Below are 26,573 nucleotides of genomic sequence, written 5' to 3' on the forward strand. Positions count from 1 at the left end.
ACAGGTGTAACCCCAGTCTTTCCTGCCATGTGAAACAGTCTGAAATAAGTACTGCAGACAAGCAAACTTAACAGAACTGGTTTGATGCTCCTTTGTATTGTATTTTATCTCACTCTGTTGCAGTCAGTTCCACTCGGAGACTTCCCATTGCGTTATTTAAGTGAACTGCACTGTGTACGCAGTGGCACCGCCATGGGTGGCTTTCCATGCCTTAGCTCTGTGCCTTGCGCTTGTGTCTGCCCACGCCATGCCACAAGAACGCAGCGCCATGTGATCTGCTTTGTGTTGCAGGAGCAGTCGGCACAGCTGCAGGGTTGCAGCGCCTCAGCCCCGGCTCTCTGTGCCTCCATCAAGTCCCATTCGCTCATGGCCATCCCTCGCCACTATTCTGAGTGTTACGGTGAGCACGTCCCCAGTAAGCATCATCAGTGTTCTGTACTCGGGGCTATAGATGCTGGGCCTTCAGTACTTTGCTGGGTTCTAGGCATCTGCAGTGTGTTCCTTTAATGATTTGGCCCAAGCACTGTACTTGTGTATGCATTCAGTACTTTTTTCAACTGTTAAGGGTGTTCTTATCAATTTACGTGTGCAGTTTGTGAGCATTGATGTTTTATGTGTGAGCGACACAGGCACAGCGTGAATGGTTCTTGGTATGTGCAGTAATGCGGAAGCGCTCTTCCTGTGTTTGTTCTGCTGTGGTTGCGTCCATCCAGCATACAAAAGTTGAAGCTGTTTTGCTTCTCCTGCTCACCCTTGCCGTTTATTCTTTGTCCCTTTCCATTAATACTCGCAAACTCATTCCATTCTACGCCAAAGACCTTAATCTTTCTTTTATTTCCCTGTCTGTGCATCTGCCCATACAGCCTTCTCTTGCTTTCTGTATGTATCAGCAAAGAGTTTTTTTTTTTTTTTTTTTTTCTCTTCCTTGTCTGGCTTGTGTCTTCCTGCCTGTAGTTCTTTAATTGTCTAATCTCAGCGGTGAATTTGATCAAGTGAACGAGTAGGTGATCGAAATTTTTATTCACTTATTTATCTGACTAACAAATGACGTTTGTTGCAAATGACTGTTTTTAACTGGCTGAGTTGGCAGTCAGTAAGCTGTAATGACTTTAGCTATGAAAGTTCTGTCTAACGTGTTTCATGACAAGCCTGTTTCTCGCTCGCAGGAACCTCCCTATATTCTCTGGTTGGAGGGTCCACACAGAGGTGAGTGCATTTCTGCGTTGTCTCAGTTTCTGTCCTACACAATCTCGGTGGATCCAGTTCAGTTATGAGCAAATCTCTGTTCGATGTGCTGCTTTTCAAATGTTCAGTTGCATCCCGATGTTGAGCTTGTCTTTCAGAAATACGCTTCATTTCTGTCAAAGTGAATTTTGCAGTAGGTGTGTTAGGTTCTGTATAGAGATGTTGTCTTAGTCCCTCTGTGTTTCCTTTGTCCTCCTGTCCTCCCTCCTCCCACAGTGTGGATGCCGACAGCGAGGAGGGCTCCGTGTATAGGGAGAGTGGGGAGAGAACGGAGGCACCGGTGGGAGACGGCAGGGAGCAGGAGGTGAAGACAGGCAACCCGCTCGGTCGCACGCTCAGCTTCCTGCGCAAAATGGCAGGGAACCGAAAGGTAGGACACGGGGGGTCCCGGCACCGTCTCCGTGTCTTGCTGAGCACGGAGGGTGCCTGTGTAACTCGGTTTTCGGTGTTGAGGAGAGAGCGTCGCATGTCTGGAGCCGTGTGGTAAAGTTGCACTCAGAGCACCACATCATGGCCAGCTGGGAAGCTGCTCTTTTTTTTTTTTTTTTTTTTTTTTTTAACCTATGTGAAATGTACTGTTGTCTCAGACTGTCAGGAAGTGTAGTTGTGAAGGATAGATGTGTAACCTGAGGGTCGCTGGTTTGAGGCCCAGTTATAAAAACTTTACAGAAAAGAGTGCAACCTGAGTTTCTCAAATAAATGGTATATAAGCTGTAAGAATGTTTAAGCAATTTTGGAGGAAAGTATCAGCTGAGCACCAGAACAGGTGAAATGATGTCAGTGTTAAGTGTCTGTTCAGTACAGCTTTTATGCTCTGCTGCTCCTGATGCCTGTGAGATTCACAATGCTTTTCAGAATTGTTAGTGCCTTGGCCTTATAGACTGGTGGAATTCAAAGTAATATACTGTGTTTGACTTCTGCTTTGATTGCAATTCTTTCACCGTATTGCTGCTCACTCAGCTTGTTTCATTATTAACCAGTTCTCCAATAGACATGACTTTTTTTTTTTTTTTTAATTTGTAATTTCCTTGACTGTCACAAAGCAATTTTAGGGTTTAGCACTTAGCTTGACATGTACTTTGGAGGTAGTTTGACTGTGAGCCTGTATCTTTATATGTTATTAGCCACATTTATATATTTCAGTAATCTGGAAAAGAAAACAAACATGAGAATGATTTTTATAAAAGGAACGAATATGTTAATTTTGGACTATAGATACATATCACCCCAGAGACTTTTCCTGTTCCCAACGTTGTTCTGTCACTGTCTTTCAGTACATAAGCTGATTAAAATATGAAAAGGGAAGTCAGGAAAGTAATATGTCAGTTGTAAACAAGTTTCAGGTTATAACTGTGGGTTGCATGAATTGTGAAGTTCTTTTTTTGCAACCAGTTTTTCCATTCGTGTACCTCTTTTTGTTTCATTGTTTTCCCTTTCTGGCATTTAGTACACCCTGTGCTTAAAGGAAATCTGGTTGTGCATTTTACTCTGTTACTCATGGATAAACTGGTATTGTAACTACTTAAATCATTTTCATACTTTTATATTAAAACCTTATTCTGCCGGAGTGAACAAAGCACAGGTAGAATGAATACACACACAGTTAGATATGAAACATTTAACTTTGTAGCAAACTTTGGGTTTGAGTACCCCAAAGATGATGGAACCAAGATGCAGCCTTAGGACATGTTTTGTTGGAGCTCTGTAGCAATCCTGACTTATAAATCCAGTCATCCAGTTTGGGTACAAGTGTAAAAGACTCCAAAAGGTTCAGAAATAACGACGGATTAAGCTACATGTCATAATGAAGATGGACTGTGAGGTATAATGCGAGTGTTTCATGTTTGTCTTGTAACTTGAAAACAACTTTTCGGTTATACCCCCCTGCGGTACGTGTAGTTCAGTGAAACAGCCACGAGAGAGCGACCTGTCACATTCAGTGCTGAGAAAGTACCGGCAAGGAAGTGCCTAAGTGATGATAATGTAGCACATGGACAAACCATCAAAACAGGCAGCAGTCTTTCCCCCTGCAGCCTTCAGCCTTCATATCCAGAAAACTGAGCAGGGCGGAGCAACCGGGCACAACGCTGTTAATTTGTAAGAGTATCGATTAGCTAACACTGGTTAGACACTTTTCCGAGTGCTGGAATAAGATCTTGTTTTGCTTTTTTTATTTACCTTTTTTTTTTTTTTCTCTCGACCTTACCTAGCTCCTTAAGCATTTGCAATAAAGTTGCCAAAGAAACATCCCCAGTGGTGAATGAAATACGTAATTTAGCTGATAACTCAGAATGTCATGTCCTTTCTAAATCTTGATTAACTTTTTTTTTTTTTTCCCCTCTCTCTCTATCCGGCAGGGCCTATGAGATAGAACTGGTGCAAACAGACCTCTCGCTAACTTTCTTTCGTGGGCAAAAACAGAGTAGGCTACTCCCTAGTGTTTATATCAACACGTAGCCAGGTTCTTGTCAGTCGCTCTTCATAGAAAGGGCTGTGAGGTCAGCTGGGCTCTGGGTTTCTGCTACTTATATTTGTCAGATGACATCACCCGCAGCGATTGACTGTAATGAGGTGATGGCTGGCCTGGGTCATTGGCGCTGCTTTGGGTGTGTGCCTATCTTCTGCTCTTTATGTGTGTGTATGTGTGAATGATTATATCTGTGCAAGTCTGCATATCCTCTCTGTGTACTTTATCATGCGAGTTATTAATATGAGGTGCGTGTACGTTTAGCGTGAAGTTTAATGGCGCTTGCTAGATTTTCTGTGCTGTCGGCCCACCGTCGGCGAGCCGAATGGTTGGCTCGTGCAGATGCAGCGCTGTCCCAAAGTTACGCAGCAGCGTACATGGGCACCCGAGGAACACGCTCCAGGTGGAGCGAGCAGAGGCACTGAGCTCATTTCCCCCACCCTGGCAGCCGTACAGACGTCGTTGACATTCGGAAGAATTTTCTCTCAGAAAGACCAATGGTGGGAAGTGAGATAGAGAGCGAGAGAGAGCGATTCTGTGTATGTGTTCGTATTAACAATCTGTTGTTCAGGTAGTTGACATATTGTGCGAAGATGCTATGTAAATACATGCAAGTCTTGGCTTGTCCGTGTATTCCTCAGCTTGCGTAACGATATCTGGGTTAGGGGATTGTCGGTGTGTATGCTTTTTTTTTTTTTTTTTTTTTTTTTTTTTTGCAAGCATATGTGAGGTTTATATGTTGCACAATGTTCGTTTTGGACTGAAGAAAACAAGCTAGGTTCGTAACTTTGATCGCCGTTTCGGAAGCACAGGGCAGATGTCTGTGACGGTAATACAGCATAGCCGAAATTTGCCACATCACTCCTTTGCCTTAGCTGCAACTTATTTGCTTTGAGTGGAATCCCAACCTTCTCTAGTGCACATGGCTTAATATGCACTGTTTTAACAAAGGGGAAAGAATCTGCTTAACTTGACATAATCCCATCCGTAACTGTTCTTGCTGTTTTCCATTTTGCTCAGTACTAGAATTGTAAAAGGGACCTTAATAGGGAATAGAGAGGAGCTGCTTATGCAATGTAGTTACTGAGAAACGCCCAGAAGGAAACAAATTGCTATTCACAGGAGAAAAATTTTTTTTTTTTTTTTTTTTTTTTTTTTTTTTGAAGGAAAGAAGTTAAGTTAGTAGAGCTACAGTAGCAGCTGGAACATATCTGGATGGCATGTGTGTGTCACAGAGTGTGTGTGTGTAAGCTACTGTATAATTTTAAGATGTTTTTATGAGAGATTTGTATTTTTGGTCTTTAACATCTGATTTTCCTTCTGGGTGTCTCCTTTTTTCAGTGTTAATTACTTTGCTTATGAGGTAAAGAAATCTGATGGTTGGAATGTGTAATACGGCTTGCAGTTTCTGAAATGTATCGGTAAGTTTACTCCGTGTACCACAGGGACCTATATTGTCTAACTCTGCGTGTTTTTCCATGGCTTGCTACAAATAGGCAGTGCCGTCTGGAACGTATAAAAACAGTAAGTATATTTGTTGGCGCAAGTCCTGCTTCCATGCACCCCTAGCCCACATCCCTAAATTCTCCAGTTGGATGACTTTGCCAGTTTCGGTGGCAAGTGGCAGGATTGCGTCAGCAGGGACGGTCTCCGTCCCTGTCTCTCCTTATCGCTCTCTCCCCTTCTCTCTCGCTCTTCCTGTCTCCTCTTCTGCCACCCTTTCCCCCTGTTCTGTCATTCCAATTTCCGCTTAGAGCTGGCGTACAGTTTGCCCAGGGCAATCCAAAGTCGCAGCAAGCGGTGCACAGAGCCATGGATATTGAGTAATAAAGTTAGGAAGATACTGTAGGATGTGTACCAGTACTGACATAATATTAACTGAGCAAATGTACATAGTTTGATTGATATTAAAGGCCATCTTCCACTTCCTCCTGAATTTGCACCTCGTACTCCTCCCTTAACCAATTTCTGTTTCATATCTTTAGGAAATTCCCTCCTGCCTTTAGTTATCCTTTTTATTCTTTCTTGTAGGTCCTCCCACCTGCCTTTTCATATTTATTTATTTACTATATATCCTTTCCCCCTTTCCTCATTCTATTTCTTCCTTTTTTTCTTCTTAATCTCAACATCCCAGTTCATTTCTTTTTTTTATTTTCCTTCTGTCTCTTTCTGCTTTTCCTCTGTGTGTTGCAGTGTTCTTCTCCCCACAATGGCCTTTTATTGATGAGGGGGTGTGGCAATGTCAGTCAGCACCCATGCTGAATAACAGGCTTGTGTGCTCTCTAGCACCTGGCCATTATCTCATTGGAGTGAAGCATTCAGCCGCAGCAGAAACCCACACACCTCCTATGCCAACTGCAGAGAACACCTCCAGACCGATAGGAGTACTGTAACTGAGCTGTATCCCATAGCAACGGCCTTACAAGGACTGGGAAGTAAAACAACTGGACTGTAACACTAGTATGATAGGAAACCTCTTGTATAATAATAGTGCAGCCCAGTGAAGTTACTGAGCTGTTGTATCAGTATTGTGTGCATATGATGCAGTGAAAGATGATTTATTGCCATTTATCTGTTCTTAATTTAGAACTTATAAAATTGCTAACGCATTATAAAACCGTACAGTTAAACAACATTATTGAAAGATAAGTAGACAATACAGATTACAAAAGTATGATATTGTCACTGTTATTTAAAACACAAATTACCTAGTGTAATTGCCATAATATGTCATTTAGTGACTATAATAGTTGTATTCACATTTGTTTTGAAAGTACTTTGCCATTTCATTCTTGTTGAATTTCTGACTGTTAAATATTCAGCATGTTCTAGCATAACTTTATTTTGCTGTGGGTTCAGTCAGTCCTAGGATAATCATGTGACCTCATCTGAAGTTAAATGCATCCTTTACAGCAGGTCAGTGAAGTCCGGCTGAGCACTTAGACTTTCAGCACTGCTGATGTTGCATGAAGAATGTGCGTGGGTTGCTCTGCTGCACGAGTTAGATCCCTGCTCGGCTGGTGTGAAGTTTGCTTGTAGACGTGTGATTCAGGTAAACCGCTGGTACTGTAGTGATTATGGCTGTTGCCTTTTGACCCAAAGTTTGCAGGTTCAGTTCTCAGCTGAAGCAACCTAAATTGCTCCAGTAAAATTACCCAGCTGTATAAATAAGTAAATAATTGTAGGTAGATTAACATTGTAAGTTGCTTTGGAGAAAGGCATCAGCCAAATGAACGAGTGAATAAATGTAAGGTGAATTGGTGACTCTAATGGTGTTACATTGCACTATTATAGAGATAAGTGATTTACTGTAGGTAGTGTATCTAGCATTGTGGGCTACCTGAATGAATAAATGTAAATCTTAATACTGCTGCTGAGAAATACTTGATTAGATTTTAATTAATCAATGACAGACTTGATCCTGGGAAAGGCAGTCTCTGGGTAAAGTGTCTCCATTTGAGAACTTTATTTTGAATAACTGGACTCCCTAGGTAGTCAGAAGAGGAGAGGAAGGCCCCGGGCCAGCGTGGCCCTTGCTGGTGCTTTGCAGGCCTTGGTTGGGTTTGCGTTCTCTTACACGACACTAGTATCATGCTGTTGAGGGAAAGCTGTGGGCGTGTGAGACAGCACAGGGCCTCAGCAGAGCCACCAGGCGGGAGGATGCTGACTCACAGAAGAGCTGGAGAGGAGTCGATAGGAGCAGGATGTTCTAGGCAGGAGAGCTGTGGACCGTGGGCAGTGCCGACCAGGATGGGTTGAGGTTAGTGCCAGATTACTGTTGTAGCACAGCAGAGAAGAATGTAGTGACAAGGGGGAAGACTGAAGAGGCACAAAACTGCTGAGCAGAATTCCACCCCCAGAACAATTTGTCTCCATTATTATTTCTGTAGATGGTTATATTTATCTAAAGTGAAGTGGCGCCAAAAGAGATGCAAATAGGACAGGGGGAGAAATTAAACAGGGATAAAGGTGATAAGCACCAAACCTGGATAAAAACATACACTTAAGCCAAGAAAGAACTGAATTTAAGGTTTTGAAAAAGATGACATTTAAAAAATGCCAGTGACCTACAGGGTACATATAAATTATTTATCAAGAAGGACAAAAAAGATTTGCTGTACTTAAGTGCAGGTAGTGGAAGGGACCTGAGTAGAAAAGTCAGTCAGTCCCAGAAACACAACGGCATTCTAATAACAATATGGAACATCAGCTGATTTGCTCTTGGAAACACATCCAACAGCATGAGCAATGTAAGATCCTTTGAATGAAAATTCATGCTAAATAATAGTAATAGGGGTAATAAAGTTATAAGACCACAGAGAATGAGCTGAGAGCGTGGGGGCACTGCAGTGCTTCACACAGCAAGGATTGGCTTTTTTGTGTGTGCGAAGCTTTGAGGAGCAGAATGGGGTTCTGGCTCAATGGGACTGCAGCACAGGGCGTTCCCTCGCTTGCTCTCTGGCATCTAAATATAAACCTGACCACCCATCCCTCCACTTCCACCTCAGCTTTCCTCTTGCATCCCCTTTGATGTTCCTGTTGCTTCCACTTAATACTCATGATTGTATTAGACCTATTAGACCTCTTTTTATTATCATAGTAGTCAATCAGAACTGAAACAGATTTTTTTTTTTTTTTGGGGGGGGGATTTCTCAAATTATAGTCAGTGCACATCTAGGCTTGAAAGACAAAGTATTGCTATCGTTACTTTCACATGTGAAATCTATTCATTATTGCTTCCTCTTCATTGTACCTTTGTTCCTTACTCTATGATATAATACCCAAGTAATCATAATGGCAGTCATGTGTAATAAGTTCAGGAAGACCCTTTCTTTGTTCACTCCCACTGCACCAGTTGGGTTTTTCACTTAGTCCAGCATAAACGTTGCCACGTAGAGTTGGAATAGAAGACTACCCATTTCACCAAAAATGCAGCACACCACGACGTAATTACCAGATGTACAGTTTTCACTTTTTTTTTTTGAAGGGCGGAGTTAGGAACTTAAGGAACTGTAAGCACAGCACTGTGTTGTGAAGGAGGGGCGGAGTTTATCTTGGCCCCTCCCTAATGGGCGTGGTTTCCAGGTCTCTGTCGAGTTTCCTGTCTGAGAAAAAAAAGGTGGAATCAGAGGACTCTGCAGGGACGTAGAATTAATTTAGCGGATTTTGTTCATGACGGTCTTCTCTGAGTTTACCACGTCGGTCGAAAAGAGAAGCTGGAACTGTCTTGAGAGGGGAAAACAATAAAACGGTTTTCACAGTACAGCTGCTTACTTTTTTATCTATTTATCTCTTAGGATAGTAAGTACTATTTTATCATATTTATATTATTGGAAACAATCGTTATGTCCCGTATTACGGATCCTCTGCCAAAAACTCGACAGGAGAGAATTAAGGAAATAAATTTACGGGTAAGTAAACATTTTTTACACGTCTCAAAACACACAGTCGAATGAACTTGATTAATAAATAATTATAATGTTTCAGGTACTACGTACGGTACAGTCGTCGATTAGTTTGATGGCGATCAAAAGGTGCCATTTTATCGAAGAGCAGAGTTTTAATTTTTTTAAACCTTCTTTTTACTGTAAAGTTATTTTAAGCGGGAATTTCCCCCGTAGCGCGTGTAAACGGTAAACGAGCGGAAAGTTGAGGGGGTTCGCTCTTAATCGTAAACCTGCCTTACGCGGGAAGTACTGAAAGTCGTTTTGAACACTTTTCGGTACAAAATGCTCCGTTATGTGGATGGATATGGACGATTCCTTGGGAGGAGCGGCAGTCCTGCGCTTCAGAGACCCCGAGCACGTTGTCGGGGGTGAACGAGAGACGAGTCGAGTGGGGGTGGGGTGCGTTGCGCGTCTCTGTGCGTCGGGATTAAGCCCGCACTGCTGGTAGGGTACAGTGAGTAGAGTCGGTGTGTTACAGTAGTGGCCGTAGCTCCGTTAAGACCGCGTACACATTTTTACTGGCGTTGTCGTCGTCGACTCGCGGTGTCGCCGAACGCGGGTCTCCACCCCAACTTTCCGTTAACGGCGAACACGTAAGTTACACGTGTCCGACGCGTGCACATCAGCCTAGTTAGTGGATGTGTGAGCCCACCGGTCCGTCCGTGTGCGTGTCTCCCGCTGAACTTGTCTCTCTCTCTCTCTCTTTGTCTTCCCTCACTACAGTGCTCGCGTTGTCTCCGGGGTATACAAATATGAATAGGCACATTTCCGTTTCTTTTCGTTTTTTTTGTTTGTTTGTTTATTTATTTACTTACTAATGGAAAAGTACATTTGTTCTTCTTTACATAGTTTAAACAATGGCCGCAAACTAAATGAGGAGGAGGACAGGCCAGTTTTTTTTTTTTTTTTTTATTTTATATTTTTTTTAATTATTTTCTGGTTTTGTGAGTTGCTCCGTCTTCGTTTTCTCAGGTGTGCTTTATATGAGCGTTGTGTACACTTTTGTGTTTCGTCTCAAATTAAATGGCCCAAGACTGGAGCTTGAAGGATTTCCCGTTCGTTCGCTGTCGCTCTTCTTCTTTGTGCTGCTGCTGCTGCGTGTGGCGCGTCGAAGCCGAACTGCGCTGAGCGCCGGTGGCGGAGACACGAGGAGTCCCCAGTGTCCCCAGTGTCCCCCTCCGTCGGACCATCCCCGGCAGTGCGACAGCTGGTGTCCGCTGGCCCAGTGGGCCGCCAGAAAGGTCCTGTCACCATGTCATTATGTGACTAAGGCCTCCTCTTGTGTGACTCCGCATCATGTCTCAAGGAGCAAGTTCTTCTTTCTGCTTCCTGTTTTTACTCCTCATCCCTCCATTTATAACGTCAACACAGTTTTCCTTCTCTTGCTTTTAGCTGTTTTGCTGTCCTTTGACTCTTTTCCTGCATGTTATTCTATAAAAGGGGGGGGAGAAAAAACCCATAACCTTATGACTAGTTTTGTCTCTTCCAGCTCCCTCCTGTATCTCATCAATGCCACAATTAGCCAAAAAAAAAAAAAAATCACAGTTGCATGTTTATTAGACCCTTTCTGTATGCACTTGGAGTTTGCCATTCCTGTTTTATTGGTGTCATAACTACAGGTTGCTGAGTGAGTCATTTATTTTTCTTTTCGGCACTTATCCTCTGATACCAACACAAATCTGTGTTTTGTGTGTTGCTTCCTGATACTGTACGAACATTTGATTTTACGTGTTTGAGAAGAGTATTTGAGTATGCATTTTATGTGTGTCCGTGTGTGTGTGTGTGTGCGTGCGCGCGCGCCTGCGCTGGTTGCCATAGAAATGCAACACTGCATATCTGTGGTTTCAGCTAAAAGCTGTGAAGGTGACATCTATTCCAAGGCATACCACATCCAGACTATGCATGATATATGGTGTGGCACAGAACTGGTGGACAAAAGGGAGAGTCAGGTGTTCCTTCTTTTAGGGAACCGCTTTTTGTGCGTTTGTTTCTTTTCATTTCAAGTGAGATGGAAGGGCTTCTTATGTTTCAGTGCGCATCGACACACTATTGTCATAAATGGGAATTGCGTGCATTTGAGCAAGCGCAGTTAACGCGTGATACGTGAAGGACCGATGGAGGACAATGCCTTTTTTCCTGTGAGCCGGGTCTCTCTGTAGCACCGGCGTGTGGGAGTACAGAACACGCGTGGGTGTGCGACCAGCGAGTTTGTCAGTAGCGGAGCATAGGAAGTGCTGGTGGGTAGTGAGCAAGCGATGACTCTGTTCGGCTTTACAGTTCAGCGTGCTTGTTGGACTGGGCTTTCTTTTAGCTTCTTACCAGCCCGTCGAACATGTCAATTCCCTTCTTGTGCCCGCGCGTGCACACACGCATAGACACCCCAGCCCCCACACTCCACAGACAGACTCCCATCCCCCACACCCGCACACGTGCGCACAGACTTACATACTGGCACAGATGGACTCAGTAAGTCACTCTTACAGTATCAAAGACAGACGGGGAAGCACAGATGCCAGCAGATGTGGCTGGTGGGGAAATATTAGGGCTGGCAAACTCGCACGCACACTGGTATTCACACAGAGGCTTAGCCATTCCATTGCAAACACACAGGCTGGCAAGGGTGCGGTGCGGAGCGGATGGGTGGACTGCAGTCCACCGAAGAAGAAGGGGCCGAAGCACAAGTCCAATACACACAAACATGCTGGAAAGCCCTGAACGTGCCAAAGAGAGGATAAGGTCCCTCCTGTTCACTCTTGCAGTAATATGCTGTCTGGGCCTAGAAACACGGCTGTTGCGGTGAAACGGAGTTCAGCTTCAGGGTGTGTGGGCGAATCCAGGAGAGAGGATACCTGTCCTCATTGTAGACAAAGCTCTTCATGTGCCTGGGATCCCCAGTGGCTGTCGTTGCAGTTAATTCGGGCACAGTACAGATTCCCATCAGTCCTTTGGCTGGTTCATTTCATTTCAAACTAGGACCCTTCTCAGAACAACCTTGAACCAAAATACCTTCACACAGAATCACCTAGATAAGTTGGAGTTCTGCTGGATGCAAATGACCTGCTTCTCCCCTCAATTCCTTTTGCTGATCATGTCAAACCAACACAATTTTTATTCCTCCAGCTATGCATTAATATCAGATTGTTCAATGGACCTGATTTACTCCTCCTAGGGGTCTTTAGTACGCAGCATCGTCCCTCGAGACTGAGGTTTAACACAGTGCGGAGATTGTCCCCTGGACAGGGGAGGGCTGCCGGGGGGATGAGACTGGAGAGAGCTAACAGAGTTCTCATTGTCACTTTGGAGAAATTACTTGGATGTGGTCTGCTTTCTTTGCCTCATGTTAGCTATTACTGCATCCCTTATTCCAAAGTCAGGTTTATTCCATTTGACTTGTAACAGTTCCAACACTCTTCTAAACTTGATTTTTCCTAAAAGGAACTTATGGAACAAGGCACCTCTGCAGATGACTGATTCGACCAAGTGAAGCAGTAACTGTTACGTTGCCCTGTAAGAATTGAGTGCGGCGGTATCTTCAGATCTCGTAATTTCAGAGATGAGTTCTTCCCACAAATGACAAATTTTCTCATCGCACCGTGAACCAGATTTAACCAGTGCTCTTCTCCACGATTCAAACTGCAAACTCAAGTTCTTGAGTTGGTGACAGGCCCGGTAATTGAGAGTTCTTCGGCATGTCACCGAAACCTAATTTAAAGACTCTCGCAGCGTTCGTTTATAGTCCGTTGCCTTAGAGGAGTGTAGCGCTGGGGCCGGTCTGCAGTGTGTTAAAGCAACCGAATGACAAAGTTCACCTTGAGACTTTAAAGTCAAAATTTTTCTACTGACCGTCTAAATTTCCTGGAGTGTAGGAGGAAGAATTTCAGTGTCTCTGCAGTGAGTCAGTGCGCAGTATGTAGTCATTGTGACTCACTGTGTGTCTGTGTAATGAAGTTTGTGTGTACGTGTGTGTTTTATCAGTCCGCCTGCGAGTCGTGTTCTCCGTGAGCTGACGCTGCCAGTGCCGGTTGCTGAGAATGTGCGTCAGGGATCTACTCGCTGTCCGATGTGCCCGCCAGTCTCGAGCGTTTGCCTTCAGACAGGCTTCAGGAGGTTGCGTTCACCTGGTTCCTCGGGAAACCATTTGGCATCAGTGCCAGCGGTCCATACTCTCAAACTAACTGAACCGTGAATAGCCAACGCAACGTTCCCAAGTCCCTGTTGCATTTTCACGTTGATACTGCGTGGAATTCTTTCGAAATGGCTTTAAATTGTTTGGGAAAGTCAGCAGTCCGTTTTAGGAGGTGGTCAGTTGTTCTTGTTTTTGAAGTCAAGTTAGACCACAATGATAAGTCATTTGGTATTATTGTGGAAGTGGTTGTTGTAATGTTTGCACTTCCTGGAGAGGCCAAGAAAGGAGACCTCTTGGATCCCTTTAAAAAAAAAAAGAGCAAAATGATCAGGACTCCTTTACATTTATTTAGCTGATGTTTTTCTCTCGCAGTTTGCAGTGTTAAACTACTTAGTTTGCCCGTTTATACAGCTGTGTAATCTTACTGGAGCAATTTAGGGTAGGTACGTTGCTCAAGGGTACTACAGCTGGAGGTGGGATTCGAACCTTCAACAAAGAAGGTTCTAAGGGAATTTCTGAGATCTTTCAGAGTTGGTAGCTGACTGACTGGAAATGATACTAAGTTGCATCAGTGCTGTGTGGGATGTGTTACTTCTGTCACCTAGTACATGTCTCAGAGCACTCTGTCTTTACAGGGTCGCCATGCTCATGTTGAGAAGTTATGAGGTTCTTCATGATGTAGCGCTTGTTTTGTGATGCTCCATCCATTTATGTCTGCCGGTCAATGTTGACATGTGGGGAAACTACTGCTTCAGAGCATGATTCAGCTGAAAGAATGTAAAGATGGCAAGTACACTGCTGCTTGCATCCCTTTTCTTCACAGGATCTGTTGTTTGTTTTGAGGTCCATAAAAAGGAATGTTCTCACCACACAGGTTTCCTTGTTGAGTGAATCTGCAACAGGAAGAGTCTGAATAGTCGGGGACATGTTTCACTTCTTTGATTTACCCCATTGATGCACCTGAGCCCTCTCCTTTCCCTTTACCCCATTGCCCACCTCCGTCTCTGTTTTCACAATTGCACCTTTCAGGCCTGCAACCTGATCGTATGAGGTTCCAGACAGGAGAAAGAACGTGCGGGAGATGGCAACATGAGTCATTTTACGTAGGGGTCACGGGAGTCAAATGCCAAAACCGGTTCTTGACAAAGACATTGGAGCGGGGGCTTGCGGAAAAGAGCTGCCACACCGGAAGGAGATCAACAGACAGCAAAGTCGAAGGCAGTTATTGGGACAGCAGGAGAGAAAAACACGGGAACAGTCACACAGCCCTCCTCATGAGCAACCCTGAGTGTGGCCACATTTGTGGTGTAGAGTCGTCTATTCACACAGCTGCATGATGTTTTTGTGTTGCGATAGGTCATTAGACCTGTAAAAACATTACTTTTGTGACCCTCTTTTGTTGGCTTGTTTACCTGTCTGTGAGTGAACAGGTAACGCCCAACAGCTGAGCAGAGAAAACCGTGCGGAGAAGCCGCATGGAGGACTGGGGAAGGGATGGGACCGGCTGAGAGGTGGGCACACGTTGACAAGAGAGGAGGAAGGCTGTGTTTTTGTTCCCAGTTTTCACTTTTGAACATGTATAATATTTGGAAACCTGGCTTCTACGGACCTGCAGAAAAAGAACATCCAGATATACTTGTGTCATTTACTGCTTGTGTGGTGCAGGGTCACATGGATTCAGAGCCTCTCCCAGAAGCATAGGATGTGAGGTAGGGTACACCCTGGGTGGCACGCCAGTTCATTGCAGTGCACTCACACACTGGAAATAAAAGTAAATCAGTGACTTCAATGTAGAACCGAATCGCAAACATGAGATTTAATTCAGAAACCACATCATGAAAACAAGTACATAAAAACCTTGAAATTCGCTGAATAATTTCTGAAGAAAACATGTTGCACAGCACGTCAGTCATATGCAAAGTGTGAGATGTGTTAGGCATCTTATACAAGTACAGCTGTGCAAAAAAGAAAAGGTACCTGTATAATTCTCTTGGGTTTTGGTACTCCTTAATCAATAAGCACCTGTGTATTTTACTTTGAAGACTTCGTTATTTAATACTTGAGGTATTACATGTGCTCTTTTGTTTACACGGTAGTATTAATTGCAGTAAATGACAAAGATGCAGCGGTAGCATCCATGGAGATTCGGAACTGTAGTACCGCAGGACTGCCAATTTATGGCAGCTGATGGATTTCGACTACAGATTTTCTCAGAGTATTAGAAAAGTGAATGGTTTGCCTTCAGTCTGAATGCATGGGAATGTGATCATGGGATGCCATGTGAGTGACTCCCAGAGAGTTGTAAATGAAGATTATGGCTGAAGACTGCAAAGCCAGTTAGTGACCACACAAAGCTTTCCAAGAATAGTTTAAGTATTTGTTTCATATGTAATATCCCCCCCCGGAAAAGTCTCAAAATGAGACTGCATATTTCTTATTTTAGTATTTCTGGTAATTACTGCTCTGCTCTTGTCCTGCTTGAGGCACTTTTCAAATACAAGTTTGAAAATGAAACATTTTATTATCGTATAAACGTCTACAATCTAAGTAAATTTTTTTAAGTAACACTTCTTTGCCTTGGATGTTAAACTTCACAATCAGTTTTTTTTGTTGGTAACTCACCCAGCACATGTGCTATTGACAGGTGCAGTTGCTAGAGCTCAAATCCCCGGAGGAAAACGCGGTCAAAGGTAACTGACAGTGCAGGGCCATTCTTTTAATGCGGTTCTTGTAAAACGTTTTATTATGCTGAAAGATAGTGGCGTTATGCTTTTCCGTCTCTGTCTATATGCTGCAGTGAAAACTGTTGCTAAGGAAACTCGATGTGTTTAACCGTTGAATGGTTTGGTCCTTTTGCAGGACTCCTTTGTGTCTATTATTTATAAACCCTAATGGCAAATGTTAGTAAAATACACATTTCAATTCGGTGAAAGTTTTCACGTGCTGTTGGAGCCCTACTACACGAGTTCTATCGGCACAAATGTTTCGGTGGCCTCACGCTTAGACGTTAACGAGAACAAAAGGGAAAAGTAACTTAGAGTGAACGACAACGCCATGCTGAGCTTAATAAGCATGACAGGCTAAAGTTCGCTGTCAGTGTCCTTAATGTTGGGAGAAGTTCACGTGTCTGGTTTAATTAATTGACAGTTACGGTTTGGCGTCTGCGCTCTAGATCCTCGGCAGCGTGTTCAGTCTTACTGTCCGTACAAAAGAGTGCTCTCCGGTTATTAAACGCAGGCGGGCCTTTTGTGCGCGGGGCTTTCGACGTGCCAGGGTCAAAGTGTGCCAGACGATGAGCCGTGGCCATCTGTCCCTGATTGCACCCGCACGACTGCGGCAGCGCGCGCACACGGGCGCGCATGTAGCCACATGGGCCCCACCAACCAAACACACACGAGCTTTGCCAGGACTTAGAGATGCACCTGATCTGCAGAAAGACTCACGCACAGATGGTCACGGTGGGGTTTCAGCCACAAACCTCTGGAGCTGCCGCTCGGCTCGTGTACGTTTTCTCCGGTCGTATTGTACTCGTTCTGAAGTCGGTTCACGGGCAGCTGATCACTTATATGAAAAAGTAAACATTTGATCTCTTGTATAATAGATTAGCAAGGGAGCTGTTGCTAGGATATATGGCTGTTTTGGCTCTTCTGCTATCAATATGGATAAAAAACAAACTTGGCTGCCAGGTGGACTCTCGCTGCTCTTTGACCGGCACCCCTTTGTCTGTCTTATTTACGTGTATTCGTTTAGCTGATGCTTTTCTCCAAAGTGACTTATAATGTTAAGGTCACAATTATTACCTGCTTACAATCATTTACCCATTTATACAGCTGGGTGATTCTACTGGAGCAATTTTAGGGTAAGTACCTTGCTCAAGGGTACTACAGCCAGATGTGGGGATCAAACCTGCAACCTTTGGGTTCAAAGGCAGTAGCTCTAACCACTACGCTACCAGCTGTCCCCTTATTCTTCCTCCTCTTTCCTCACTGTCGAACCTCACTGTGTCCTGATTTCTCAAGCCACTCGGCATACTGTTTCCTTAGTGTCCGGTAAATGTGACCATGTTTTCTAGTTAAAAACGAGAAGCACGCTCCAGAGATCCGTGGTTCGTTACACCATCCTCAGGCTGGGCTGAAGTGCATTGCGTCACCGCGTAATTTGCTCGCCGATATTGAACATTTAGAAATACGCCCGAAGAAAATGGAATTTCATTGTAAGTGAAACAATTTGGGCTGATTGTGGTCGTGTGATTGTGCATTTGATCATGTCTGTACACCACGCTATCAGAGCAGTGTGACACTGGCGCACAGACGCCATGAAAACCCCCCCATTGCCTATAATTAGCTTCCTCTCGGGCAGCCTTCCCCCAGCCCTTCGCGAGGAACGCAGCGGCAGCAATTAAGCCTCATTTCCCAATGAAGGGGGTCCGCTTTACCAGATTGGATCGCGTGTCAGTCTAGTCTATACAAATGGTCCTCTGTGGCAAGAGGCTTTCCTATTTGCCGTCGGTTAAAGCACAGCACTTCACTGCTGGCTAAAGTCACAGCATCTACTTGTCAAAATGATTAGGGATTCTGTCGTTTTTTTTTTTTTTTCCCTGTGTGTTTCGTGATTCCTTTTCTCTGTAAACCCGTGGAGTGTCGCAGTACAGGAGTACACAGAATATTTGGACCACCAAATTTTTTTTTTTTTTTTTTTTACGGAACTCAAAATGAATAAGAATAACACACAGAGTCAGCCAGTTGTATTTGTTTATACAGTTCTATTAAATGCAATTGTTGAACGTGTGAAATAACCCTAGTCTTTAAAGAGCATTAAGTAGCATAGTGCTTGGAGTTGCCACCTTGATAGTAACCCCTGATTTACCCTGAACTGTACCAGTAATGAAAGTACCACACTTTTTAAAAGGGTAAATAGTAATGAACAAATCTAAGTAGCTCGGCATACAAACTTAATATCGGACACGTGCAGGAAATAAGTGTTGTCCACTCATAATAGTTTTTTGTATGTCTTGCAGTTGCATGTTGCTTTGGAGAAAAGTGTCTGCACGTACTAAGCGTGAATCTTTGCTACAGGTTCGCATATTAGGCCAATGTAGCATTTGTTCTTTTGGTTATTCCAACTCTTCTTCGGAGCAGATAAGGCTGTTGTGATTCCAGTTCACTGAGCTGAGCCGGAACACATGGTGTGTTCAGTTGTTTCCCCCCCACCCCGTTTCACCCAGCTCACATTGTTGTCAAAACTTGGTAGTGTCCGATACACTGAATTAAAGAGCGGGAGACGCCACTAACGCAACTGTTAGTGAATGTTGGCCGTGAATACAAAGTAGGGTTAGGGTGGACAATGTCTACACAGTACATGATTCTGTGCTTCGTATTGTGCAACATTGTCTTCCTCTGCCACTATTTCATGTGCAGTGTTCCACAACACCCCCCCCCCCCCACCACCACCTCCCCGTTCCCCTAGCAACTACAAGCCCCACCCGCTGTATTGAAAGAGGAAGTCTGATTAGTTTACTTCCTGTGCAGGTTGTCGTTGCTGCCACGGGCAAAGATGTTGTCAACAAATTCATCTCGTTTTTCCAGATTATTGAAGACTTGGATGTTTTATTTTCAAGGGGTTGATGTTCTTGTTCTCAGAGTTCAAACAAATTTCCCGAAGAAAAGAGTCTGTACTTGAGCGTGCTAATAACACACACACACACACACACACACACACACACACACACGGCAAACCAAATCCTAATCCGGCAAAGCTGAAGGGGGAGGGGACACACCCAGGACGGGACGCCAGTCCACCGCAAGGCACCCCAAGCAGGACTCGAACCCCAGACCCGCCACGCAGCAGGCTCGGCCAAACCCGCTGCGCCCCCATGCTAATAATAATTTGCTGAAATTAATATTTTGTCTTGTCAGTTTTCCTGTATGAGATATAACACGGTCAGTGTTTTGTGAACTAAAAAACACACTCTGGCCTAGTTGTATGCGATTCATTTTGTAGTGTCTGCTCTGAAAATGAGCTTGTGTCAACACAGGAGGAACCGAAACTTCCTGAGAAGTGCAACTCAAGATATTGAGCAGGTCTACATTTTATTGCAGAGAGAAACACACACACACACACACACACACACACTCTCCATTTTACTGCTGCTGCTGTTGTCGCCGCAGTTCAGCTTTGACTCGACTCCTCTGCCTTTGACCAACTCCGGCACCTCGCAACCTAGGGAAATTTTTATTCTGGCAAATGGCAAAACCTCCGACTACAAACATGTATTCAGTGAGATTGTATGTTTATTTTAAAGAACTTAAGTTTTAGACAAGTAAATGCAATGACCGTGCAATCACCTTGGATTCTGAGGGGCCAATTTCCTTCCACTGTAGGACCCTTGAGAAAGGAATTTGTCCTGAGTTGCTCCAGTAAAAATTATTCAGTTCATAAATGTGAAAATCATTAAGTGCCTTATTATACAAACCTAGCAGTGTAGAAAAAAGTAGATATTAGCAGTTAACCTTAAGTAAGTCTTGCTGTCTGTAGTAGTTCACATGATGATGGGGGTTCACAGCGTACCAGGAAACTGCTGTCCCAACTAGCTAGTCAACTGACTTGCTGGCATGAAAAAAAAGACTAATGTGGTTAGACTCTGTTAGTAATTTCCTGACCTAATGATTAAATTCAGTAGAGCAGTGTTCCTAGAAATAGGTTGTAGTTTAAAATAAATGACCTGTAAGTTTCTAGTATATGTTTATGTTTCTCTAACACGGCGATGTTGGTGATGCTTGCCTGAATAGTGAAAGTGATCTTTGTCGTTCTCTTCCTGGATGCTGATGCACAAGCTCGGTCTCAGGGATGGGCACTTGGGAAGAGGGAAGAAAGAATGAGTTCTGTACGAGCAGGTTCGAATGCTGAATCCAGCGTACGGACAAACCCTGGGATACCCCCGTTCGAGTGATGACGGCTCGACTTTCATTTAATATCCCTGCTTTGGCTTACAAAGCGTTTCTTTGCATTTACGAAGACTGAATTTGGATTTTGTATTCTTTCCAGCAGTTAAAGGTCACAAGACATTTACATGTATTCATTTAGTGTACGTGTTTCTCCAAAGCAACGTATAATGATTAACCGCTGTTTAGCCAACACCGTTATCCAAGGTGGATTACAATTCTAGATACACTGCATTAAATTCCCTATAGTCATTCACACATTTCCACAAAAGAGCAATGTAACACAAACACACACCTAGTACGCATAATTTAGAGTCACCAGTTGAGCTGAAATAAGTCTTTGACTATGGACAGAAACCGGAGCACATGGAGGAAGCCCACATTCCAACCCATGTTCCAGCCCATGTGGAACGGCGTAGCCCAGGCCCTGTGAGACACCAGTGCTACCCATTGCTCCGCTGTACCCCCAAGCCCAGGGATCTGCACCATCATGTGATCTTTTTTGCAATTATGCTTTGGCTCATACTGCGTTCTCGGCCTCCGTTACACCTTGTTTTCTAGTTTCCTGTTATAATCTTGGTGGTCAGTGCCTATTCAAACGATGTCAGTTTGTTCAGTGAGTGTGAATTCAGGTGCATTGTTTTCATTATTTTCTTTTGAGTTCTGTTTTTCCACATCATAGGTTGAATTGATAAACACTGAATATCAGAGAGGGGGGCGCAGTGGGTTTGACTGGGTCCTGCTCTCTGGTGGGTCTGTGGTTCGAGTCCCGCTTGGAGTGCCTTGTGATGGACTGGCATCCCGTCCTGAGTGTGTCCCCTCCCCCTCCGGCCTTACACCCTGTGTAAGGCTCTGGCTCCCCGCCACCCCGTACGGGACAAGCGGTTTCAGAAGATTTGTGTGTATGAATATCATAGATGGGCATGTTTTAAGTGTACAGTATTTAATGGCTAAGAAAGCTGAACAAGTACGAGCAGACAGCCATACAGTATTGTAAAGTAACTAATAAAGGGAAACTGGCCTGTGTTGTGTTATGATGACTAACGGTAACTATTTAAGTAATTATGTCCTTTTTAATGACATTTGGTGATACTTTAGAATAAACGGGTGCCCATTTTGGAACTCGGGAACACATGAAATTGTTCACAATTGAAGCTAGTGATAATTACATCTTCAGGTTATGAGAATTAACCTTACGAAGGTTTTTCAGGAAAGCATTACCTTTGCTGGGCAGAGGAAGACAGTATTTAGAAGTGGCCTGTAGGGAAACAGTGTAACTGGTTATTGTCTTAGTAACACTTAATGCCAGACTCTCATGTAGCCCCGTTATTGAACTATGACCATTACCGGTCTCCCGGAATGAAGACGGTCCAGGTATGTTGTAAAACTTAGTCATGATGATTGCAGTATTTACAGATTGTCCTCGACTTATGGCAGGGTTCCTTTCTTAGGACCCAGTCATAAGTCGGCTTCAAGTCGCAAATCCTCTTGTACTGTTTTATTTGAATCATATGGACATATGAACAATTAACATGTATTAATGTTACATTGTACAATAGGGCTTTATTTCTTTCACTTGTTTCACAAATTATAATTATTCATCTTAAAATACTAATATAGAATTGATTGAAAGGTAGCGGGTTCGAATCCCACCGACCGCTGTAGTACCCTTGAGCAAGGTGCCTATCCTTAATTGCTCTGGGAAAATTACTCTGCTGTGAAAATGGGTAAATAACTGTAGGTATCTTAACGCTGTAAGTCGCTTTGGGCAAACGTGTCAGCTGAATGTATACATTTAAATCTGCTAATGTAGAATAATGTAAATACAGTATTTATATTTTAATGTTGCACTATTTCACTTTCATTTCTAAGTCTATTCACCATTTTATATGAAAAGTAACTCGAAGGGAATCGGAAACAAAATGTAATCCCCGCGAGACACCCAAACTGAGAGAAACCCAATCAATAATGAATTTGGGTCCTTTGTGGCAGGTCGACTGATGATAACAAAGAGCAGTTGTCACGAGACTTTGTGACCAAATGTTGGGAAGTGACACACTAAGGTTAATGGGGACAGCCGTCGTAAGTCCAGGCGGTTGTAACTTGGATATGTTGTAAGTCAAGAGCAACCTGTATTTGTTCAATAGTGCCTTCTTCCAAAAGGGTACAGGCTTCATGTCTTCAAGTTCCTTGTGTTCTTTACGTTCCAGCCTGCCTCCTCTGTTCTCTGTGTTCCCAGGGTCCTTCGTGTTATTACATGTTCCTCTTCACCTAACCCAGCCTGTTCTGATGCCCTCGCTTTTGGACACCGAGGAAAGGTGTCTCCAACCTCTGTATTTTACTGATGGTAAGGGAAATGGTAACGAAGACTTGCAGATACAGGACCAAGGGTAGCTGGAAACATCGGATCCAGGGCGTTGCCCTGCAGTCAGTGGGACTGTGAAGGTACAAAGCTGCCGGCCCCATAGGTCCACCTTGGAGGAGGCTTTTTCAGACACTGCAGCTGCACCGATCCTGTGCCGTTCTCTAGCTCTTGGTGCCGGGTGCCTCCCTGACCAGCAGGGTTTCGCTCCCAAAGGCTCAGTGTGAAATTGCCCTCTTTGTCCACTCCGGGCTGTGATTGTTATCTTTGAAAATAATGGCTCCCTTGCTCGCTTCTCCATTTTGAAGCAGCTCGCAAAGGAAATACACGAACGTTTGGGTTATAACAATTTTACATGGGTTTCACCATAAATGCCAGCGTGCTACTTTCACTCTACTTCAAAACGTGAATGCCTGCAGTATTTCTGGAATTTAAACATCCGTTGCACACACAAAGACAGAATTGATTTCTTGCTTTTTGATACGTAATTTTGTGCAGGATGTAGCGCGTGCTGCTTTTTGTAGTCGACATTTAATTGTAATTCATGATAAATTCTGTGAATTTTGATTTCTAACTCTGTGAACTTGATGGCATCCAGTTGGATGAGTGTTGCTGAATCTCTTTTGGTTCTGTTTCATCAGCAACAGCTGGAGCAAGCTGCGGATTTAGAGCATGGTGGGAACTCTGTGGCTTGCCCGAGTCATGACTCCGATTACCATGACAAATATCAGAATATTACCTGTGTGTGATCTCTCATAGGTCTCGATCTCAACAGTGAAGAACTAACTGAAGGTCTGATCGGCAGTTAAAATTACACGTTGCATCTGAAAGAGGAGCCTTCTCCGTCTCTGTTGACTCATTTCTCCTTCCTCCCTTGTTTCGTGTTTATTTAAGGTGTTTACTTTCTTGCAGGGTGCAACAAAAACGTTAACGTAATTCATAACAACTGTTCAGAACAATAATAAAAGTATGTGTTTCTTCAAAAGGTTGAGTAGCATGTAGGAAAATGCCATTGTGCAGATGGTGTATATATGTGACTGAGACTCCCTGGTGGTACACTTTGCTCTCAAACTTGGTTGCCAATAACTGATTAATGTTCATAAACTGTGTGTGGAGCCACAGGCTGTGAATATCATGTAGGAAGAAAGCTGTAGGAGGGATAAGCAGTGCGTTTCACCAAGAATACACTGTCGTGTAAACCTTGAGCACGGCTTTGATTTCGCTTTAATAAGTTTAACCAGGTTAAAGTTTAACGTTTCTGGCAGATTTTTTGCCCAGCCTGAAGGTGCAGTGTTCACGTTTGTCCTTTTTTCAAACTAAGGACATTATTCTGTTTCCATTCTGTGCAATAGATTTTAATAATGCAAATAGTTTCTGTACTTTTTCATAATCATGCATAGGTGCAATTTTGGAGGATGCTGACAGTGGCAATTTTGTTCATTATCGGTCTTTATTTCTTCAGTATAATACAGTAGTAATGAAGTTTACTGCCTAGAATGCATCCTTTAGAACTTTTTATCCTATAAATTGAAAATATGGAATTATTAATATGAAAGGCTATAAAATTGTTTAATGGGTTTTGAAAGGTGAATGCACGTATAAAGTTTATGTAATAGAAATTATAAGTGGTAGTTCCTTAATTGTCAATGTAAATATGCGTATCTTACGTTTCAAGTGATTTCCTTTCCTTTATTCAGAACATGTTTTTAGTAATTGTTGGAAGACATGGACGTTTTATACAAACCTGTCTTGTAACTGATTCATTTTTAACTATAGTCTCAGATTCTGAAGTTCCTAGACCGCTCAGTATTATAGCTGAGACCGGTATTCAGTTCTTCACATTTTAATTTGCATTTTACTTAATCCTTTTTTTTATACAGCTGAACATTTAATGCGTGTGATGCACATTACCCAGTGTGAATAATTTTCACTTGCTTTTCAAGAACCCGGGGTTCCAGTATATTACTGAGAACTTCAGGAGTAGAGCTCTTGACAGTCTAGTACTTTTCTTAGTTTCTCTTATTCCTTATTTCTAGATCTGTGTGGCAGAGAGAGAATTCAGATCTTTAATAACCATTTTAACTATACACAACTATACATAATCCAGGATAACAGTGTCAACTAGATGAATGAAATTCAAAGTGATTATCAGTACAGCGTACGTCGTGATGTACCCTGATATTCTCTCCTGACTTACTGTGTCCTTTGCCCCTCTCTGTCTTTCTCCATACAGAATAAAGAGAAGGAGAAAATGAAGGAACGAGAGAAGGAGGCGAGGGAGCGGGAGGCGAGGTACAGCAATGGGCACCTCTTCACCTCCCTCACCGTGTCTGGGACGACGCTCTGCTCCGCCTGCAACAAGAGCATCACTGCCAAAGAGGCTCTCAGCTGCCCAAGTGAGTCATGGCTCATCGTGTAATGTCTAGAGTCATTCTTCTGACCGGCCGTGCATGATGGACTCGCTCCGGCGGAGACATTGACCTCGAGGAGGCCATCCACTGTCCCAAGTGTGGCCTCTGTGGAAATGTAGGGAAATTCCTAAAAATACTGTCACTGTATTGCACTACTGGCTGAACTTGGAGTGGTAGTGAGGGTGCAGTGATCACATCTGCTACTCTTAGATAGGTGTCTCAGGAATTAGGTTTTTTAAGTAGAAACAGAGTCTGGTCGGTTTGTTTTGTCAAACTGAGATATGACGGCATGGTTGTTTGGAATAGCTTCAGCTCCATAGCAGAGTGCACATAACATCCTTGCCTTAGCGCTTCTGTATGTACATAGCTCTTCTTCATGGAGCTCCAGCCATTCTGTATATTTGCTTTATTTGTGCACCAGAACCCCTACTTTAAACAAATCACTTGGTCAGTAAGTGGAGTAGAATAAATGTGTATAACAGCTGGCTGTCGGTGAGGAGAGCTTTTGGACCTGATCTGCTGATCTTGCTACTGTTGCTGGAGATCGTTGGTTACTCTTGTTTGGTAACAGAGACATTAGTTTGTTTTACAAAAAGGAAGGGAAGAAGGTTAAACTGAAGTAGCGTCTGACATTTGTAGTGGACAGATTCAGGCAAATGGCCATGTTTTACTCGAGGTACTGTACATTTTAGTAGGTGACACTGGAATGGAGGAGGAACGCTGTTACCAGCTGGCCGCTTTTAACAAATATACAATCTCACAGGCTGAGTAGGTGTAAACAAATATAATGGCTGTTAGTGGACTGAAAGTGTTCTGAGTCATAACTTTTCTCTGAAATCATTTGTTTTCTTCACTGTTTATGAATTATTATTAACAGCACAATTACAAGTCAGCATTGTACAAGGTTGCAAAAGTGTTTTTTCTGAAACCAAGGCTAGACTTCTATTGTACACAAACGCACTCTGCCCTCACACAACGGGGTCCCACACAATTTAAAATCCCTATACTGGCTTGTGGAAATACATCCACTTTTTTCATACAGCGGGTTTATAAATTTAGCACAAGAGCATTTTTGCCTGTTGTGCGGTTATTCTACTTCCCCAAATGTGCTTTGTGTGATCTTGGCAATGACGCAACAGGCAGGGGACGGAGAGAAGGCCTGCGAGGCAGGTCCTCTGTCAGGAAACGATCTTCAGTGTCCTTCTCGGAGCTATGCGCCATCCTACTGCTGGGGCAGGTTTAAATAAATTGTTTATTTAAAAGGTGATGAGCACATGGTCCCAGTGTCCTTCCTACGACACGACATCGTACTCATATAAACAGCTTTAATAACATGAATACACTTGCACTAATGTAAATAAAGCCTTAATCTCACGATCAAATGAAGATAATCTGGCATCGAACTTTTTTTTTTTGGTCATAAAGCTACACAGTGCCTTTATCTCTAATGTCTGCATGCTTTGCAGAGTGACATGGAAGTGTTCTTGGGACCTTTATTTCTACCTTATTATACATCTGTGAGCCTAACTGTTAAAATGTTTCTCTCCGCTGTACCTTGTATCCGGCCTCATAGC

At 43.4% G+C, this 26,573-nt stretch overlaps 1 protein-coding gene across 4 annotated transcripts in view; it reads left to right on the top strand.

Annotated features, from left to right (window-relative positions):
* Window positions 1-26,573, top strand: part of arhgef2a (Rho guanine nucleotide exchange factor (GEF) 2a) — a 57,102-nt gene that overhangs the window by 9,391 nt on the left and 21,138 nt on the right. For 2 of the 4 annotated variants that reach the window (XM_029259945.1, XM_029259943.1), the window contains exons 4-7: window positions 292-415; window positions 1,167-1,206; window positions 1,462-1,615; window positions 24,822-24,984. In XM_029259945.1, coding sequence (XP_029115778.1) covers window positions 292-415; window positions 1,167-1,206; window positions 1,462-1,615; window positions 24,822-24,984 — 481 coding nt within the window. Of the gene's footprint in view, window positions 1-291; window positions 416-1,166; window positions 1,207-1,461; window positions 1,616-8,843; window positions 9,124-24,821; window positions 24,985-26,573 lie in introns of those variants that run through there. The other 2 variants (XM_029259944.1, XM_018737638.2) reach the window with 2 other exon arrangements.

This window comes from Scleropages formosus, chromosome 18, assembly GCF_900964775.1.
Source record: "Scleropages formosus chromosome 18, fSclFor1.1, whole genome shotgun sequence".
In the NCBI taxonomy this organism is placed as follows: domain Eukaryota; kingdom Metazoa; phylum Chordata; class Actinopteri; order Osteoglossiformes; family Osteoglossidae; genus Scleropages; species Scleropages formosus.